This window comes from Caretta caretta, chromosome 6 (assembly GCF_965140235.1).
Source record: "Caretta caretta isolate rCarCar2 chromosome 6, rCarCar1.hap1, whole genome shotgun sequence".
In the NCBI taxonomy this organism is placed as follows: domain Eukaryota; kingdom Metazoa; phylum Chordata; order Testudines; family Cheloniidae; genus Caretta; species Caretta caretta.
Window position 1 is genome coordinate 8,011,474 of NC_134211.1, and position 19,148 is coordinate 8,030,621.

The window sequence follows — 19,148 nt, forward strand, 5'->3', positions numbered from 1 at the left end:
ATGCAAGCACTGGCTCCAGCTGCCTGGCATCCCTGGCTGCAGGCCGGCCCCCACTAGCACCAGCCCCAGGGCTCCTCTGTTACTTTTATCATCCTCCCATGGGCCTTTAGAGTGCACTCCTCACACCCCTTTCTGTCCCATCTTTCCATTTCTCTCAGCACCATGCGTTCTTTTTTTTCTGACTCAGAGGATTGGAGCACCTCTCTGAACACGTCCTCCTTGCTCCACCTTGGTTGCTTCCTTATCTGGAGTAGGTGCTCTGCTGGTGTGTAGTGAGGTCCCCTGAATGGCACATCTGCAGATGCACAAGAAACAATGCACAGAAGCATGACAGTTAGTTCATGCACAGCATTGATTCATTACAGTAAAATACACCTCTTGTAACATACCAATCACTTTCTCAATGTCCCTTGGCAAGCACACATCTCAACGAACACCGTAAACATGGTGAGTATGGCCTAGGTGCGGGGTGGACATTCAAAATGGGGCAAAGGGTGTTGATGATGCTTTCAGAGGATCAGTGAAGGGGACTGGGGACAATATTGTAAATTCTGCCACCATTTTCCACAGGCGGATGTCAGTGAAGCTGATAGCTCATTCCTGAGGGTAAGCAAGGGCACATCTACTGCCTGCATCCAGGTTCAGACCAGGTCCCTAGGCTGCTCACCTGGGTGCCTCTTTGGTCCCTGCACAAGTGATTGCCAAGTGGAGAGGGAAAATTTCCTACAATGGGGAAGGAACAAAGCAGCTCTGCCAAGGAACCTTTGGCAGAGGATTGGCAAGAACCTCCAGGGTAGTTTCCTAGAGATCTCTCTGGAGGATTCCCATGAAATCTAGGTGTGCATCAGCACCCTCTTCTGCTGCACTGCTAAGCTGCACAGGGAAAGCTGGTCTTGCACATTTCTATCTCTTCCTTCACCCACCACTACAGTATTCAGAGCAAAGGACAGCTGTCCGCCATGTAATCGAGCAGTATCTGCTCAAAAAGATCACTCACCAGGGGTCTCCTCTCCTGCATCGTGCTTGCCGGAGACAGACTGCTGGGACTGGCTCCACCCCTCTGGAGTGGAAAAGAGTTCCTGACTCACCATGGTACCGGACGACCCTGCCATGGGGTCCAAAACGTCCTCCAACTTGACCTCCTCATCCACCACTTCGTCCTCAGGGTTAGGTCCACTTTCCATTCCCTCCCGCCCCATCAAAGTGTCCACGGGGCTCTTGGTGGTGGAGATGGGGTTGCCACCTAGGATGGTGTCCAACTGCTTGTAGAAGCGGCCGCTCTTTGTTGCAACACCGGAGCGAGGGTTTGCCTCCCTTGCCTTCTGGTCCGCCTGCCTCAGCTCCTTTATCTTCGCTCTGCACTGCACCGTGTCCCGATTTGTAGCTCTTCTCACATATGCCATGAGAAATCTGCCTGTAGGTCTTGAAGTTGTGGCTGCAGAGCAGCAGGGTTTGAACCGCTGATTAGAGCGGTCAGGTCGTAGATTTGCCAAATTTCTAGTCACACAGAACCGAATGCCTGCCCCTTCCCTGAGGCCCTATCCCTGCCCTCCCCCTTCCCCAAAGCCCCGCCCCCGCTCACTACATTCCCCCTCCATCGGTGGCTCGCTCTCCCCCACCCTCACTCACTCTCACTGGGATGGGGCAGCAGTTGGGGTGTGAGAGGGGGTGAGGGCTCTAACTGGGGGTATGGACTCCACGGTGGGGCCAATAATGAGGGGTTCAGGATGCGGGAGGGGGCTCGGCCTGGGGCAGGGAGTTGGGGTGTGTGAGGGCTCCGGCTGTGGTGCAGGATCTGGGGTTCGGCTGGGGATGAGGGGTTTGGGGTGTAGGGGGGGCTCCAGGCTGGGATGTGGGGTTGAGGGATTTGGAGTGAGGGAGGCATCTGTGGGTTGAGGCAGAGGGTTGGGGTGCAGGAGGGGGTGAGGGCTGTGGGCTGGGGGTGCTGTCTATGGGGTGGGGACGGGGTGAGGAGTTCAAGGTGTGGGAGGGAGCTCTGGGCTGGGGCAAGGGGTTGGGGTGCAGAGGGGGTGAGGGCTCTGGGCTGGGGTTGCTGGCTCTGGGGTGGGGCTACGGATGAGGGGTTTGGAGTACAAGAGGGGACTCTGGGTGGGGGGGCTCAGGGCTGGGGCACGGGGTTGGGAATCAGGATTGGGGCATGGACTGACCTCTGGCGGCTCCTGCTCAGCAGTGCAGTGGGGGCAGGGGCGGGGGGTTAAGGCAGGCTCTCCTACTGCCATTCGCACCCCAGAAACAGCCAGCAGGTCTGGATCCTAGGTGGGGGGGCAGGAGGCTCCACACACCACTCTTGCTTCCGGCACCCCCGCCCTCCGGCCCCAGCTCTCATTGGCCGGGGAGTGCAGAGCCAGCACTCAGAGAACGTGCCCCCCTGCCCCAGAGGCAAGACATTCTGGCCAATTCTGGGGCGCAGCCCGGTTCCAGCCAGGACAGGAAGGGACTAGCCGGCCTTAGAGCCGCAGCACCCCCAACCGGACTTTTAACGGCCACCTGGTCAGCAGTGCTGAACGGAGCCGCCAGGGTCCCTTTTCGACCGGTTGTTCCATTTTAAAATCGGACACCTGGTCACCCTCTCAGGAAGGGCATTGTGGGACACCTCCTGGGGGCCAATCACAGCAACATGACCAAGCGCAGTCTTTACACTGGCACTTTGTCGACAAAGCTTTGCCGCAAAAAGCTCGAAGTCTCTCGTCGAGGTGGTTTTACGTTGTCGGCAAAACAGGAGAGTTTTGTCGCCATAAGTCACATTGCCGTGTGTAAACCTCCAGTGTTTTGTGGACAAATGCTGCCTTTTGTAGAAAAAATCTCTACAGTGTAGACAAGGCCGTAGTATTCTGAGTGTGAGTGTCTGTGACTGCTGCCCCCAGCTGGAGAATGGCACAAGGACAGCTCTGCTGCTCCCTTCTCTGCCCCCCACCATCTCCTCTAGCAGAGCTGCGTGTCCATAACCCATCTCCCTGGGGTGCTGTGAGCACATCCAGGTTGGATGGGAGGCTCAGGGGAGGGAGGGGGCCTGGCCCCATTGCAGAGAGCAGCTGCGTGACGGTTCTGTTCCTCCCATGGCAGGTCCCGGCCGGTGCTCAGAGTTGGGGTCTCCATCAGCTTCCAGCCCCACACGATCCCAACCCCAGCCTTCAACTGCCAGGGGCAGGAGCAGCTCAACACGGAGGCCAGCAGGGCAGAGGTCTGCTTCACTGTCACTAAGAGCACCAGGGACAGCCTAGGTCAGACCAAACCCCCACCCGCCATTCCCCTCCCCTCTGAGTGAGCCAGTCCCCTGTCCTGGGGATGGATCGGAACCAGCACCCCCTAGAAGGGCAAAGCCCCGTGTCCCATTTCCCCTTGAAGTTCCTGCTCTCAACTTCTCTGTCCCTCGTTTCCCCTTCCCCATAGGTGACAGGATCGCCAGCACCATCCAGTACAGCCTGGCTCTGGACCCCGGGCGGACAAAGATCCGAGCCACCTTCAACTCCACCGGCCCTGTCCTGAGCAGGGAACTGCGGCTTGGCATCGAGACGAGATGTGAGATATACCGGATAACGTTTCTTGTGAGTGTGGGGGGTCCTAACCCCTTCCCCTCCGACTGTGTCTGCCTCTTCCACCCTGCCCCTTGCTCCCAAATCACCCAGAGAACAAACCTCTCTCCTGGTCCCACCCAGCCCCCAGCCCCCCTTTCCCTTCAGAAGCCCGACATCTCTTTCTGTCTCCCCAGCTCTGCCCAGAGGACACCCTGACCCCCGTAACCCTGCGTCTCAACTACACCCTGATGGGGGAGCCCATCCCTACCGCAAGCAACCTCAAACCCATCCTGAACGAGGACTCCGCGACGGTGTCTGCAGGCTTGGTAAGCTGCCAGAGCCAGGCCCCGCGGTGGGTCTGCTGCAGGGATTGAACCAGTGACCGCGGGGTTTGAATGCAAGAGTCTGGAAAATTCAGAGGCAGCAGCAGCCTCCTAATCCCCTTTACACAGCGCAGCCACTCGAGGGTGACAGATGGATGCTGAGTTTGCCTTGGCATCTCCCCTCCATGGGAACATTCCAACTTCTCCTCAAAGCTCCCAAAATTTCTGTCCAAAAACCCAAATATTTTGGCTAAAAAAAATGATTTTTACGAGACAATTGTCAATATTTATTTTGGCCAGGGCCCCCTAAAGGGGAAAGATCCCATGTCCTGTTCCCCATCCCCCTGAGCCGGCCAGTCCTCCAGTCGCGGCACTCCTAGAAGTGTGAAACTGCCCCTGGGCAGTGGGTGAGATTGAAGGACGGGGTGCGGGGGGCTGCTGATGGGTTTATCTGTCCCCCAGTGCAGGGGGCTGGGAGGTGCTGGGGTAACAGGAGGGTCCCTGGGTCCCCGCAGTGTCACTCCGGCAGGTGGTGCTGCAGACCCCTCCCCACCCACTCTGATCCTGCTCTCCTGGGTCTCCAACCAGCTCCCGTTTCAGAAGGACTGTGGCACAGATGACCGCTGCGATGACCAGTTAGAAATCTCCTTCAATTTCTCTGGGTAAATCACTGAATCCTCCCTCCAAAAACACCTACCATGGTGGGACACATTTGGTTTGATCACACTTCGGATCTTCAACATCCAGCTGGAGATCTTGTTAGATTTCCAGTGCTGATGGATGGGGGTTTGAGAAGGGTTGCCCCCTCCCACTCCGGGGTGCCCCCTGATGTACTGGGGATAGCAGTGAGCCCGCCGGTTCCACCATCCTGGTCTCCCTTACACTGTTCTGCTGAGCCAGGCCCTCAAGCCTCCTCTAGCACACACCCAGGTAGGGACACACCCAGCTGCAGAAAGACACAGACACTGAAATCAGCTCTGCATGGGAAGAATCAGCTCGGGAATTGTCCGGCACGCAAGTACACACAAGAGTGTAAACCCAAAATTGTATTGTCTTGCACCACACAGAAAACTGTACAGCGTAAGCTCATGAAAAGCACCCCTCCCTCAATGTGGAGGAAGATATGCACAGCTTTTTGCCCCCCAGTTATGACTTGCACAAACTGGTTGAGAGAAAACAAACACACGTTTAATAACTACAAAGGATAGATTTTAAGTGATTATAAGGGATAGAAAACAGATCAAAGCAGATTACTGAGCAAATAAAACAAACATGCAAACTAAGGTTAATACACTAAAGAAACTGGCTATGAGTAGTAATTTCTCACCCTAAATGTTGTTTTAAGCAGGTTGCAGTGTTTCTTGTAGACAAACCGCTCTTGCTTGCAGCTTCGAACCCCAGATATTCCTTTCACCGGCCAGACACCTTCTAGCCTGGGTCCAGTCCTTTCTTCCCCAGATCAATCTTAGGTATTTTCAGCAGTCATCTTGGGCAGGGATTTAGTGAAGAACCAGCCCTGATAAACTCACTTCCCTGCCTTATATAGCATTTACATGTGGCAGGAATCCTTTGTTTCCCTGTTTGAGCCCCATCCCCAAACAAATAGGACAATCACATTCAGTAAATCATCACCTTTCCAGTGGTACCGCACATGACCCATCTTGCATAAAATACAAATTAGTTATGCCATATTCATATCACAACAGTAGCTCTATGAAGAATATCGGGCGTAGTGTCACAGGGTGCACTGCTGTGGGGAAGATGCACCGCTGGAAGCTCACAGCGCTGAGGTCCCCGGGTGGACACTGATAGAAGAAGTTCACAGAGCATCCAGGGCACTGCCCTGAGGAAGCTCACCCCTTTCTCCCGCCTTAGCTTGAGCACCCTGGTGGTGGGCGTCACCCCCGAACTCAACACCACCGTCTCCATCCAGAATCACGGGGAGAATTCCTACAGCACCACGGTGCAGTTCTTCTACCCAGCCGCGCTGTCCTACCGCCGGGTCCTGCTGCTCCAGGTACCCCAACGAACACCAGGCATGAGGGGCAGGCTCTGCAGTGGGGAGCCATGCTGCAGGGAGTGGACAGGGAGCTCAGCAGGGGTTGCTGAGCTGCAGGGAGCAGGTGGGGGGCTCGATAGAGGAGCTAAGTTGTGGGGAGCGGGGGGCTCAGCGGGGGGCGCCAAGCTGCAGGGAGCAGGCCGGGGGGGCTCGGCAGGGGTGCTGAGTTGCAGGGAGTGTGCAGGGGGCTTGTCAGGGGTGCTGTGGTCTACGTCTCTCACTGGCTGGTCTCTCATGGTCAGTCTAACAGGAGGGCCATGGCCGTTAAGTGCAGCTCGGCCGTGGGCTCCGAGGAACAGACTCAGAGGAACAGCACCTGCCACATCAACTACCCCATCTTCCGGAGTGGAGCTGAGGTAGGGACGGGCCCTGGCCTCAGCCCTGGCATGTGAACTCCCCAGGTGTGAGCGAGGGTTGCCAGGCATCCAGTTTTTGACTGGAATGACCGGTCGAAAAGGGACCCTGGCAGCGCCGATAAGCACCGCTGACCGGGCTGTTAAAAGTACGGTTGGCGGTGCAGCGAGGCGAAGCCAGGCTCCCTGCCTGCCCTGGCTGCACGGGGCTCCTGGAGGTGGCCGGCATGTCTCTGAAGCCCTCTGAGGCAGGGGAGATCAGGGAAGCTCTGTGCGCTGACCCCCCACCCCCTGGCCCGCGCCTCTGCCTAGTGACCCGGGAACCACAGCGAATGGGAGCTGTGGGGGCGGTGCCTACCGGGCGTTGGTAGTGTGCACTGCACAGAGCTGCCTGCCCGCGCCTCTGCCTAGTGGCCCGGAGCTTTCGGGAGCAGCATGGAGCCAGGGCAGGCAGGGAGCCCACAGTAATCCCACTGCACTGGTAACTGGGGGCTGCTTGAGGTTAGCGCCACCCGGCCAGAGCCCGCACCCCAACCCCCCTCCTGCAGCCCAGCTCCCTACTCCAGGTCAGAACCCCCTCCCACACCCTAACTCCCTCCCAGACCCCACACTCCATGCTCCTGCCACAGCCCTGAGACCCCTTCAGCACCCAAGCTCCCTCCAAGAGCCCATACCTTGAACCTCCTCCCGCACCCGAACACCCTGCCCCAGCCCCGAGCCCTCTCCCACACCCTGAACTCCTCATTTCTGACCCCACCCCAGACCCCGCATCCCCAGCTGAAGCCCTCACCCCCTTCCACACCCCAATTCCCTGCCCCAGCCCAGTGAAAGTGAGTGAGGGTAGGGAACGGTGAGCAACTGAGGAGGGGAGGGCTGGAGTGAGTAGGGGCGGGGCCTCAGAAAAGGAGTGGGGCAGGAGAGGGGGAAGGGTGTTCAGTTTTGTGCAATTAGAAAGTTGGCAACCCTCGTGTGAGCCCAGCTGGGAGCAGAGAGGGGCAGTTCCCTGGGGTCAGCCCAGCCCGTGACAAGCGATGTGCTGGGGAAAGACCCCGGGGAGCCTGGCGAGTCATTGCAAACAGAGCCCTGAGGTCACTCCGGGGCTGGAGTCAGGCCCTGCCAGGGCTGCAAACCAAGAGCCAGACTTTGGGGGGCTGGAAATCAGGCCTTACTGGGGGAGAGAAGGGGAGGGGCTGTTCCCTCCCCCCTTTGGGGTCCTAAAAAGGATAGTTAATGGTGTGTTGCCATGGCATGGAGTGGGTTGAGGTCTCTGGATCCCAAACCAGATTAGCGCTCTCTGTGGACAGGGACAGGGTCATGTTAACACCTTTGCCTCCATCTAAGTTCATACAACAGTCCCCCTGGTCCCCCGCCCCCACCGCCCATCCCGCGGTCTCTGGCAGTTCCCCAGGCCCTGAGCCCAGCAGCTCTCACCCCAGTGTGTTTTCCAGGCCGTCTTCGTCGCCACCTTCGACGTCTCCTCTGAGGCTGACCTGGGGGACAGGCTGCAGATCACAGCCAAGACCAGCAGGTGAGGGGGCCGTGCAGGGCCAGGGGTCAGGGTGGGGGCAGTGGGAGGGGGCCATGCAGGGAACAGGACAGGGCAGTGGCTTGTCATGCAGCCTCCCTGCCAGTTATCTGCCTGTGTCTCCTCACGTCTCTGCCCTTTGCCCTCCCCTCCCCCCAGTGACAATGGCGGTCCCATCACCCAGCGCATGATTCACCGGGCGGAGCTGCCGGTCAAGTACGGCATCTTCGTCATCCTCACCAGGTAGGTCCGTGCGGAGACAGAGGGGAGAGCGCCCCCTGCTGGGGCCCCCTCCCCACTCCCTGCAGCACAGCGTCCCCACCCACCGCCACTCTCCAGCCCCATCCAGCACACTCCCGTCTCTCTCCTTCCTTCCGTCCTTTTCCTCCCCCAGCCTCGAGGAGTCGACCAAGTACGTCAACTTCTCCTCCAAGGAGGCAGGGACAAGTGTGCCAGTGACACATGGGTACGAGGTGAGGCCGGCGGCACAGAGTGCGAGGGGGGAGACCGGGCAAGAGGGAGGGAGTGGAAGTGGTTTAATGGGATCTAGTGGGTTAGAGCACAGAGGGGTGGGGGTGAGCAGGGAGCTAGGACTCCTGGGTTCTATCCCCAGCTCTGGCAGGGGAGTGGAGTCTGAGGGTCAGAGCGGGGGCTGGGGATCAGAGCTCCTGGGTTCTCTTCCTGCAGTGCCCTGTAGCGAGTCTGTTTCTTTCAGGTCAAGAACCTGCGGCAGCGAAGCGTCCCCATCTCGGTCACGTTCCAGTTCCCCGTGGAGCTGAGCGGGGTCCGGGTGTGGGACGCCTCTGAGGTCGTCCCCTCCAAGGTACCTGCCTCTCCCTGCCCTTGTGTGTGTGAGATGGGCCCAGTGACGCCGGCTCTGCCCTACAGCGCCCCCTGCTGGGACAGGCTGCTTACGGGGGAAACACCCCCTGTCCCCACCCCCTAAACCAGCCAGTCCCCTGTCCTAGGGCCGGATTAGAGCCAGTGCCCCATAGAGGGGAAAGGCCCTGGGTCCCCTTCCCGCCCCCATTAACACCGTGTCTCTCTCCCTCCCCAGCCCCAGCTGGTTCAGTGCACCAGTGAGGTGCGAACGACCAGTTCAAAGGACCTTGTGAAGCAGATGAGCGAGCGCCCCCTGCTGGTGAGTGCAGGCCAGTGCGGGTCCCAGCAGCCCCTTCCCTTGGCACTAATACAGACAGTGAGTTGGGGGCTAGGCTGTGGGAGGGACCCCTGCTGTAGACAGACTGAGACCCTTATGCCCAGGTAGAACCCTGCACGCCCACTGCCTCACCCGGCGATATCCTTCCGCCCCAGGACTGCTCCGTGGCCACCTGTAAGAAGATCCGGTGCCGAATCCCCTCCCTGGAATTGCAGCAGCCGCTGGAGTTCATGATCAAAGGGAACGTCAGCTTCCAGTGGGTCTCCCAGGTAGGAGAGCTGCCACTGCCTCCTGGCCCCAGGCAAGAGATCCCCCCGTGTGAACAGCCCCTGAGCCCCTCCCGAGAGGTGGCTGCATCTCAGTGCCGGGCAAGGGATCCCTGTGTGAACGGCCTGTAAATTTCTCTGGGTCTCTCTGGGATGACGCTCCTGCCTGGTTTGTGTCATTTCCAGTCAGGGACGATAAATTTCTCTGTTCCAGACTCAGCAGCAGAAAGTGAGTCTGGTGAGCGAGGCCCAGATTGAATACGAGGAGAAGAAATACACCCAGAAGGAGGGATTCATCCAGCGCCAGGTACCAGACTCACACCAGAGTGACTGTGCCTGGGATAGAGAGAGCATCGGGTAGTGGTTAGAGCTGGGAGCCAGGACTCCTAGGTCCTGTCCCTGCTCTGGGGGGAAGTGGGGTCTGGTGTGATAGTGTCAGGACTCCTGGGTCCCCATCTCACAGCTCCTCTCCCCCAGGTGCAGACGGTGGTGGAGCGCTTCGCAGTCTATAACTACCTGCCCATTATCGTGGGCAGCAGCATGGGGGGCCTGGTCCTGCTGGCTCTCATCACAGCAGCCCTCTACAAGGTGAGTGGGGCAGGGCTCTAACCCCTCCCTACAGCCCATTACCTTCGGGGAGGGGCCTGTGGCTCTCCCAGCTGGTGGCGGAGGTATAAGGATTTTTCCTTCATAGGTTCCCACGGCCCATCCCTCCTGCTCCTCCACCATGAGCCTGTCTCTGTCTGCCTCTCACCATCTCCCCTCTTTGTCTCCTTCCAGCTCGGCTTCTTCAAGCGCCAGTACAAGCAGATGATGGAGGACGCTGTGGAGGGCGAGGGGCCTGGCCCGACCCAGAGCTCCTCTGCTGGCAAACCCCCTGCTTCCGATGTCCCCAAACAATAGCCCCCCATGCGCCAACGCCCCCAGCTTGTCCTCCCTCTGGGCTGCTCCAGATTCACCCCTGCCCGCTTATGTTGGTCACTGGACACCCTCCCACCAACAAAATGCGTCCTAGTGCCAACTAGAGCCAATCGTTACTGAAATTAGGCTGGGCCGAATTCTCTTTCTCTTTTTATAATTTTGATGGAAAATGTTGAAATTTATTTTCGGCCTTTTTTTAAACTTCCATCGATTTTAAATTTTGATGTGGAAAATTATGGGTATTACACATCTTTTTTTTCTATTTTTATCTATTCAGATTATCCCAGTTGTGGGAATTTATGTGTATGGGGGGGGGGGGGGGGGGCCGGGCAGTATGTGGAGGTCAGACAATTATTTAATGGCAGTAGAGGTTGAGATTCAAAAAGTTAAAGCTTTATAACTGTGCTTGGAAGGACTGGATTTTTATCGGGAAATGTTGTATTCACCACACGCACATAAACTGCTGGCAAAATATTTCTATTGCTAATAATCAAAATTTGCAGATAAGCAAAGTAAGAATAATGCTGCCTGAGAACTTTTTAGAGTTGGATTTGAGGCTATTGACTTAGCCCAGGTCTACGCTGGGGGGGGATCAATCTAAGATACGCAACTTCAGCTACGAAAATAGCGTAGCTGAAGTCGGCGTACTTAGATCGACTTACCGCGGTGTCTTCACGGCAATGAGTCGCCTGCTGCCACTCCCCATCGACTCTGCTTGCACCTCTCTTGGCGGTGGAGTACCGGAGTCGACGGGAGAGCGCTCAGGGATCGATTTATCGCATCTAGACTAGACACGGTTGTAATGATGCTGGTTCAGGCGGGACCCAGCTGAGAGTATCAGTTCAGGACAAATTGCTTCAAGCAGGGCAGTTACAGCCCAAGGCTGGGGTTTCTATGCACACCAAGGCAAACCAAACCAGCCAGACAGAGAAGACTTTCGTTTTACCCCACTGGCTAACCACAAGTCACACAAGCAATTCCCTTAGACACCCCAGTTTCCCAGTATCACCACCATTGCCCCTCGATATGGGGACAAATGGTTATGAAAACCAATACCCTAGTAAAAGAAAAAAGGTTCTCTCGCTCCCAAAGGACGAAGCCCCAGACCCAGGTCAAGATACAAATCAGATCTTACCCACAAATCACGCTGTTGCCAATCCTTTAGAATCTAAAATCTAAAGGTTTATTAATAAAGGGGAAAAGATATAGATGAGAGATAGAATTGGTTAAATGGAATCAATTGCATACAGCAATGGCAAAGTTCTTGGTTCAGGCTTGTAGCAGAGATGGAATAAACTGCAGGTTCAAATCAAGTCTCTGGAGAACATCCACAGCTGGGATGGGTCTTTCAGTCCTTCGTTCAAAGCTTCAGTGTAGCCAAGTCCCTCCAGAGGTAAGAAGCAGGATTGAAGATCAGATGGAGAAGCTGCAGCAGCTTTTTATATTCTCTTGCCATGTGGTCTTTCTTCCTTTGTCCCAAAGACAAGCTGTCCACCACATGGCCTGGAAAAACCTCAGAGTTCTGTCCATAGGCATGTCCGTGCATACCTTGCTGAGTCACAAGGCGTGTCTGCCTTCTCTCAATGGGTCAGTTGTATCGCTGATGGTCCTTAATGGTCCATCAAGCAGGATAGGCAGAGCTGACACCAACTTGTCTGGAGTGTTCCTGTCATAAATATAAAGGGAAGGGTAAACCCCTTTAAAATCCCTTCTGGCCAGAAGAAAAATCCTCTCACCTGTGAAGGGTTAAGAAGCTAAAGGTAACCTCGCTGGCACCTGACCAAAATGACCAATGAGGAGACAAGATACTTTCAAAAGCTGGGAGGAGAGAGAAAAACAAAGGGTCTGTGGCTGTCTGTGTGATGCTTTTGCTGGAGATAGATCAGGAATGGAGTCTTAGAATTTAGTAAGTAATCTAGCTAGGTATGTGTTAGATTATGATTTCTTGAAATGGCTGAGAAAATAGCTGTGCTGAATAGAATGAATATTCTTGTCTGTGTGTCTTTTTTGTAACTTAAGGTTTTGCCTAGAGGGATTCTCTATGTTTTGAATCTAATTACCCTGTAAGGTATTTACCATCCTGATTTTACAGAGATGATTCTTTTTTACTTCTATTAAAAGTCTTCTTGTAAGGAAACTGAATGCTTTTTCATTCTTCTAAGATCCAAGGGTTTGGGTCTGTGGTCACCTATGCAAATTGGTGAGGATTTTTACCAAACCTTCCCCAGAAAGTGGGGTGCAAGGGTTGGGAGGATTTTGGGGGGAAAGACGTGTCTAAGCTACGTTTTCTGAGGAACCCAGATAAAGTTTGGTGGTGGCAGTGGAAGTCCAAGGGTAAAATAGTTTGTACCTTGGGGAAGTTTTAACCTAAGTTGGTAAAAGTAAGCTTAGGGAGTTTTTATGCAGGTCCTCACATCTGTACCCTAGAGTTCAGAGTGGGGAAGGAACCTTGACAGTTCCCCAGAAGCATAGCATAAGTTTGAAACACAGACAGTATAGAGCCAATATTCATCACTTCAACTTCCAAAATGATACACACATATAGACAGCATAATCGTAACCAGCAAACCATAACCTTGTCTTAGACACCTTATTTGACCCTCTTTATACAAGATTTGGTGCCACTACAGGACCTTGGTTGCAACAATGATCTATACGGTCCCAGTTCAAGTCAATAACATCACAGCGATAAATCAATCCCCGATAGATCGATTGCTACCCGCTGATCCGGCGGGTAGTGTAGACCTGCCCTAAGTATATTTTGACATGTGATGTTAATAATTTGTGTTTGAATAGTTATAAAGCTTGACCTTTTTAAAATCAACGCCTGTTGTCATTACAGAATTAGGTTTTGATCCCCACAGTAATTTTCCACAACTGAAAATTTAAATCAATAAAAAATAAAACAAAACAAAAAAAAATGGTTAGAAATAAACATCAGTACTGTCTGTGGAAGTTATTTAAAAAAAATAGCATTCTGCCAAGCCTATTTATAACCTTTGAAACCGCAAATTGTCAACTTCACATGTCAAAATGTACAAAGTAATTATCCTGCAAGCCGCCCCAGGGACACTGGCATGGCCACAAGTTTTCTACACAGTAAGGTGGGACTCTAGTAAGCTCACCAGGAGCACCGTTCGTTCTTTGTCTAGGGGCACATTTGGATTGTTATCACCAGAAACGTTGTGCCATTGGCTGGATGCCTGTGCGGTGAGACTGATGGTTGCTGACAATTACGGCTAAAAATCTCATCGTCCAAAGCCTACTTAAAACGCGGTTTGAGCGGGCAACAAAAATGACTCCCAAAACCACCAGCCCCTCTCTGTGTATTTCTGTGTTCTGTTAGGGAATGACAGATTCTCCGAGCTGCCTGTTCTCCTACCCCGCTGAGCAACAAACAAATACGTTTGGGGACTAGAAGAGATGTTCAGTGGTGAACAGGGGTGAGGCCGCTAGCAAACACTGTGCCCTTCCTCTAGTTATCTTATACCTCTGGCCGCTTTCCCCACACCTGTGGCCACAGCCCTTCTGTCTTGCCAGGTAACACAGGAGCCCTTGCCTCACCCACCATGAGCTCCCACACCCAGCACCTCCCAGGAGCCTCAACACAGGAAGGAGCCTTCCCCCAGCGTCCGCTCCCAGCAGCCTCTGCCTCTCCCATATTGCTCCTTACCCCTCCCTACTGGAGAGCCATGGGCCCAGCTCACTTCCTGGTGCTGAGGGGAGCTGCCGCGGTTCGGCAGGCTGAGCAGGGCCCGGCGTGCTGCTGTCAGTGTGCTCCCAGCGATGGGTCGTCCGTGGTTGTTACAAGTTCACTGCATGTGTGGCTGCCCATGCTCATGTCTGGCAGAGGGACATAAAACCCCAATACATTCAATCTTTTCACTGGCAACAGGCAAGGCAGGACAATAACCGGGCAGGCCAATTAAAAATCATCCAGGTGGCAACACTATGTGGGACCCTCCGCATCCACATCCTGATGCCCCTTGCTAAGCTTGAAACATCACACTCCGAGCGTCCCTGGCAGGGCTGGGAGCCAGGACTCCTGGCTTCTAACCCAGCTGTGGATGGGAGTGGGGTCTAGTGGTTAGAGTAGGAGGCACTGGACTGCTGGTTCTACTCCTGTATCTGGGGGAGAGAAAGGTCTGGTGGATTACAGCAGAGGGGGCTGAATCTCACTGAGGCACTGTTTGCATTTTGGGAGAATAATCTTCTCTTTATACTGTGAACTCTTTTGAGGAGGGAGAGACTGTGAATCTGTGCAGCACCAGGCACAACGGGAGCCCTGATCTCAGTTGGGGCCTTGAGGTGCTTCTGGGTTACTTCCAATAAAACCAAGCTCTCAGAGTCATTCGCCTGCCTTGTCTGAAGTCTCAGGTCACTTCAAACTGTCTCTAAATACTGTGTGTGTGTGTTTGTGGGAGTGAAAGGGGCTGTGCTGTCACTATGTGCTTCCACACCACACAAGGAAATGAAATCACGTTTAAAACTGATTGAAAAGGGCAAAATCAATGTCTCTGTCCTGCAGGTTTAGCCTGTGGAACTCCCTGCCACATGTGGCAATGAGGCTGTGACAGAATACGCTCTTGTATTCACACCCTACATCATAGACGCCAACTTCCCCTCTGCCCAGTGGGTGCTCGACCCCGCCTCGCCCCTGGACCCGCCCCTGCACCACCCTTGACCCACCTCCATTCCACCCCCTTCCCTCAAATCCCTGTCCCTGCCCTGCCTTTTCTCCGCTTCCTCCCCTGAGCACGCCACGTCCCCGCTGCGCCCCCCTCCCTCCTGGAAAGTCCTAAGCGCCATCAAACAGCTGTTAGGTGGCTGCAGGGGGAGGAGCGGTGACATGGTGCACTAGCGGGGGAGAGAAGGAGGCAAGGAGTGGGGAGGTTGGCTGCTGGTGGGTGCACAGCACCCGCTAAATTTTCCCCATGGGTGCTCAAGCCCCGGAGCACCCACGGAGTCAGCGCCTATGCCCTATGTACTATTTTAATAATCTTTGTACATAGTATGCCTTGTGAGGCATAATTTGAAAACTCATAAGTTGTTGGTCAGTATCGTCCTGACAAAATGTGTGTCAACACTGTCTGGAAAGTTCTATAAGAGTTCCCCGTGTGATGTTATTAACCCATGTTCCCAACCCCACAGCCCTACTGAGGCAGAAGTTGGCAAACAGGTGTGTCCTCGGGAAAGGAATGTGTGCTTGCCTGAATTTGCATTTAAGCGGTAAACAGTCATCAAGCAGGGACGGAAACAAAGGAAGCTCAAACAGATGAGGAAAAGCCAGCAGGGAACATCCTTCCACATAGACTCTGTGTGCCCTAGTGCCCAGCTGCAAATGTTTTTCAACCATGGGACTGAAATTATAGAAAGGAAGGACAAACACCCCAAACCCCTCCCTGCCCATGGCATTCACTACACCTGAAGAGAGGAAGGGAGTATTCGCTGGACACAGAGGAAGGGGGCCTGACCTACACAGTTTGGTCAGGAAGGCTGCTGAAAGCATGTGCTGAGACACTTTGCTTGAATCTGATACAGTTTGTTAAGTTAGGCACTCGGAAACGTTTCGTCTTTTATTTTCTTTGTAACTATTCCTGACTTTTATGCCTCATTTCTTGGATTCCCTTAAAATCTCTCTCTGTGTAGTTAATAAACTTGTTTTATCGAATCCAGTGTGTTTGAATTGAAGTGCCTGTTTGATACACTCTGTTTGGGGTGACAAGATGTGTGCATAGCATAATCTTTAAGAAATAATGGATTTAATATAATTTGTAGGGTCCAGGAGAGGGCCTAGCAGTACAGGACATACATTTCTGGGGGAAAGCTAAGACTGGGGGTGTGTTGGAGTCACTCTGCTATATAACCCAGGCTGGTGAGACCCTGATGTAACCCAGGTGTGGCTGGCAGGCTGCTGTTACACACAGACACTCAGGGTGTGACTTGAATGCTCTTAGGTTCTTTGTGGGCGGCCCAGGTGGGAGCTCTTTCAGCAAGGCTTTGTGAGGCACTCAAGGCTACAGGGCAGGGGTGACACACCTGCTCATTAGCCTGGATTGTACCCTGGTTTGTCACAGATGCATAAACAGGAATCTCAAGCAGGAGTAAAGGGGTTCTATTCCCTCTGTGTTTGGCACTGGTGCAACTGCTGTTGGAATGCTGTGTCCAGTTCTGGTGCCGAAAGTTCAAGAAAGTTGTTGCTAACTTGGAGAGGGTTCAGGGAAGAGCCATGAGAATGATTAGAAAACATGCCTCATACTGATCGACTCAAACTGATCAATATAGTTACCTTAACAAAGAGAAAATTAAGTAGCCACTTTGTTACAATCTATAAGTATCTACTTAGGGAACAAATATTTAATAATGGGCTCTTCAGCCTAGCAGAGAAAAGTCTAAAACGATCCAATAGCTGTAAGTTGAAGCTAGACAAATTCAGACCGTAAATAAGGAGTAAATTTTAACAGTGTGAGAACATAAGAATTGCCATATTAGGTCAGACCAAAGGTCCATCTACCCCAGTATCCTGTCCTCCGACAGTGGCCAATGCCAGGTGCTCCAGAGGGAATGAACAGAACAGGTAATCATCAAGTAATCCATCCCCTGCGCCCATTCCCAGAATCTGATAAACAGAGGCTACGGACACCATCTCTGCCCATACTGGCTAATAGCCATTGATGGACCTATCCTCCATGAATTTATCTAGGTCTTTTTTGAACCCTGTTATAGTCTTGGCCTTCACAACGTCCTCTGGCAGAGTTCCACCGGTTGACTGTGCGTTGTGTGAAAAAATACTTCCTTTGTTTGTTTTAAACCTCATGCCTATTAATTTCATTTGGTGATTCCCTAGTTCTTGTGTTATGAGAAGGAGTAAATAACACTTCCTTATCTACTTTCTCTACAGCAGTCATGTTTTTTATAGACCTCTATCATATTACCCCTTAGTCGTCTCTTTTCCAAGCTGAAAAGTCCCGGTGTTATTAATCTCTCTTCATATCTCTCCTCGCCTACTGGAGGAACGAACCAGGGGCCGTTCTCCTCTTGACCTGCTGCTTATAAACAGGGAAGAATTGGTAGGGGAAGTAGAAGTGGGTGGCAACCTGGGGAGCAGTGACCATGAGATGGTTGAGTTCAGGATCCTCACAAAAAGAAGAAAGGAGAGTAGCAAAATACGGACCCTGGACTTCAGAAAAGCAGAATTTGACTCCCTCAGGTAACTGATGGGCAGGATCCCCTGGGAGGCTAATATGCGGGGGAAAGGAGTCCAGGCAAGCTAGCTGTATTTTAAAGAAGCCTTATTGAGGGCACAGAAACAAACCATCCCAATGTGCAGAAAGAATAGCAAATATGGCAGGCGACCAGCTTGGCTTAACAGTGAAATCTTTGGTGAGCTTAAACACAAAAAGGAAGCTTACAAGAAGTGGAAACTTGGACAGATGACTAGGGAGGAGTATAAAAATATTGCTAGAGCATGCAGGGTGCGGGGTGTAATCAGGAAAGTCAAAACACAACTGGAGTTGCAGCTTGCAAGGGATGTGAAGGGTAACAAGAAGGGTTTCTAAAGGTATGTTAGCAACAAGAAGAAGGTTAGGGAAAGAGTGGGACCCTTAATGAATGGGGGAGGCAACCTAGTGACCGATGATTTGGAAAAAGCTGAAGGGTAAGAACCTTTATGTATGCAGTAACATAAAATCCCTCCTGGCCAGAGGTACAGAATCACTTTACCTGTAAAGGGTTAAGAAGCTCAAATAAACTGGTTGGCACCTGACCAAAAGGACCAATAAGGAAAGAAGATACTTTCAAATCTGGGGGGAGAGGTTTGGTTTGTGCTCTCTTTGTTTGTTCCCTCTCTGGACAGAGAGAGAGACAGAGAGACCAAGCAGGTAGACCATCTCCTGAAAAGATACCTGAAATGATACATATAACACTACATAAATTGTAAGTAAAGGCAAGGAAATGCATTAGATTATCTTTTGTTTTAGCTTGTGAATTTTCTCTATGCTAAGAGGGAGTTTTATTCCTGTTTTTTGTAACTTTGAAGCTGAGCCTAGAGGGGAATCCTCTGTGTTTTAAAACTTTTTATTTACCCTGTAAAGTTACCTTCCATCCTGATTTTACAGGTGTGATTCTTTCACTTTTTTTAAAAATAAAATTCTTCTTTTAAGAACCTGATTGATTTTCAGTGTCCTAAAAAACCAGGGGTTTGGTCTGTGCTCACTTTGTAACCAACTGGTTAGTATATTATTCTCAAGCCTCCCCAGGAAAGGGGGTGAAGAGGCCTCGGGGAATATTTTGGGGAAACAGGGACTCCAAGTGGCCCTTTCCCTGAATTTTTGCCTAAATCACTTGCTGGTGGCAGCAATACTGTCCAAGGACAAGGAAAGGATTTGTGCCTTGGGGAAGTTTTAACCTAAGCTAGTAGAAATAAGCTTGGGGGTCTTTCATGCAGGTCCCCACATCTGTGCCCCAGAGTTCAGAGTGGGGAGGGAACCCTGACATGGTGCCAGCTCCAATCTGGCCCTGGTCAGTGGGACTGGCTGACTCAGGGGGGCAGGGAATGGGATACGGGGCTTAGTGAGTGAATCTCGTTTGCTGTGTTCATTAGGTCTAGAGTGAAATGAGTTGGGTCTCAACCCAGATAGGAATAGACAGGTGTGCACTTGACCACAGTCCCCACAAAATTGGGGATCAGGGAGAGCAGGGGCCTTGAATCCCTGAGACATTTCTGCCTCCTCAGCTTCCCCCAGGGTTAGTGACCGAGGTATATACCCTACACGCCTGTGAGCCCCTGTGCACCTCAGGCCCCAGCCTCCTGCCCAACTGCTACAGAACCACCAAAACACAGCATGCCCAACTGCCACAGAACCTCCGGATGCCAACATTCCACCCAACTGCCACAGAACCCTCAGACCCCAACGTTTCACCCAACTGAGATGAAACTTCAGACCTCAATGTTCTGCCCAACTGCCCGGGAACCCTCAGACCCCAATAGTCCATCTTAAATGGGCC

The 19,148-nt window shown here is 52.9% G+C and overlaps 1 protein-coding gene across 3 annotated transcripts in view; it reads left to right on the top strand.

Moving 5' to 3' along the window:
* Window positions 1-12,226, top strand: part of LOC142072625 (integrin alpha-X-like) — a 33,554-nt gene extending 21,328 nt beyond the window's left edge. For all 3 annotated transcript variants that reach the window (XM_075130068.1, XM_075130069.1, XM_075130070.1), the window contains 15 exons: window positions 3,085-3,242; window positions 3,412-3,566; window positions 3,731-3,862; window positions 4,448-4,521; window positions 5,735-5,876; window positions 6,161-6,274; window positions 7,720-7,799; window positions 7,956-8,039; window positions 8,191-8,269; window positions 8,512-8,619; window positions 8,854-8,937; window positions 9,111-9,224; window positions 9,436-9,528; window positions 9,699-9,809; window positions 10,002-12,226. In XM_075130068.1, coding sequence (XP_074986169.1) covers window positions 3,085-3,242; window positions 3,412-3,566; window positions 3,731-3,862; window positions 4,448-4,521; window positions 5,735-5,876; window positions 6,161-6,274; window positions 7,720-7,799; window positions 7,956-8,039; window positions 8,191-8,269; window positions 8,512-8,619; window positions 8,854-8,937; window positions 9,111-9,224; window positions 9,436-9,528; window positions 9,699-9,809; window positions 10,002-10,124 — 1,651 coding nt within the window. In that variant the 3' untranslated portion in view covers window positions 10,125-12,226. The remainder of the gene's footprint in view (window positions 1-3,084; window positions 3,243-3,411; window positions 3,567-3,730; window positions 3,863-4,447; window positions 4,522-5,734; window positions 5,877-6,160; window positions 6,275-7,719; window positions 7,800-7,955; window positions 8,040-8,190; window positions 8,270-8,511; window positions 8,620-8,853; window positions 8,938-9,110; window positions 9,225-9,435; window positions 9,529-9,698; window positions 9,810-10,001) is intronic.
* The last annotated feature ends 6,922 nt before the right edge of the window (window positions 12,227-19,148 follow it).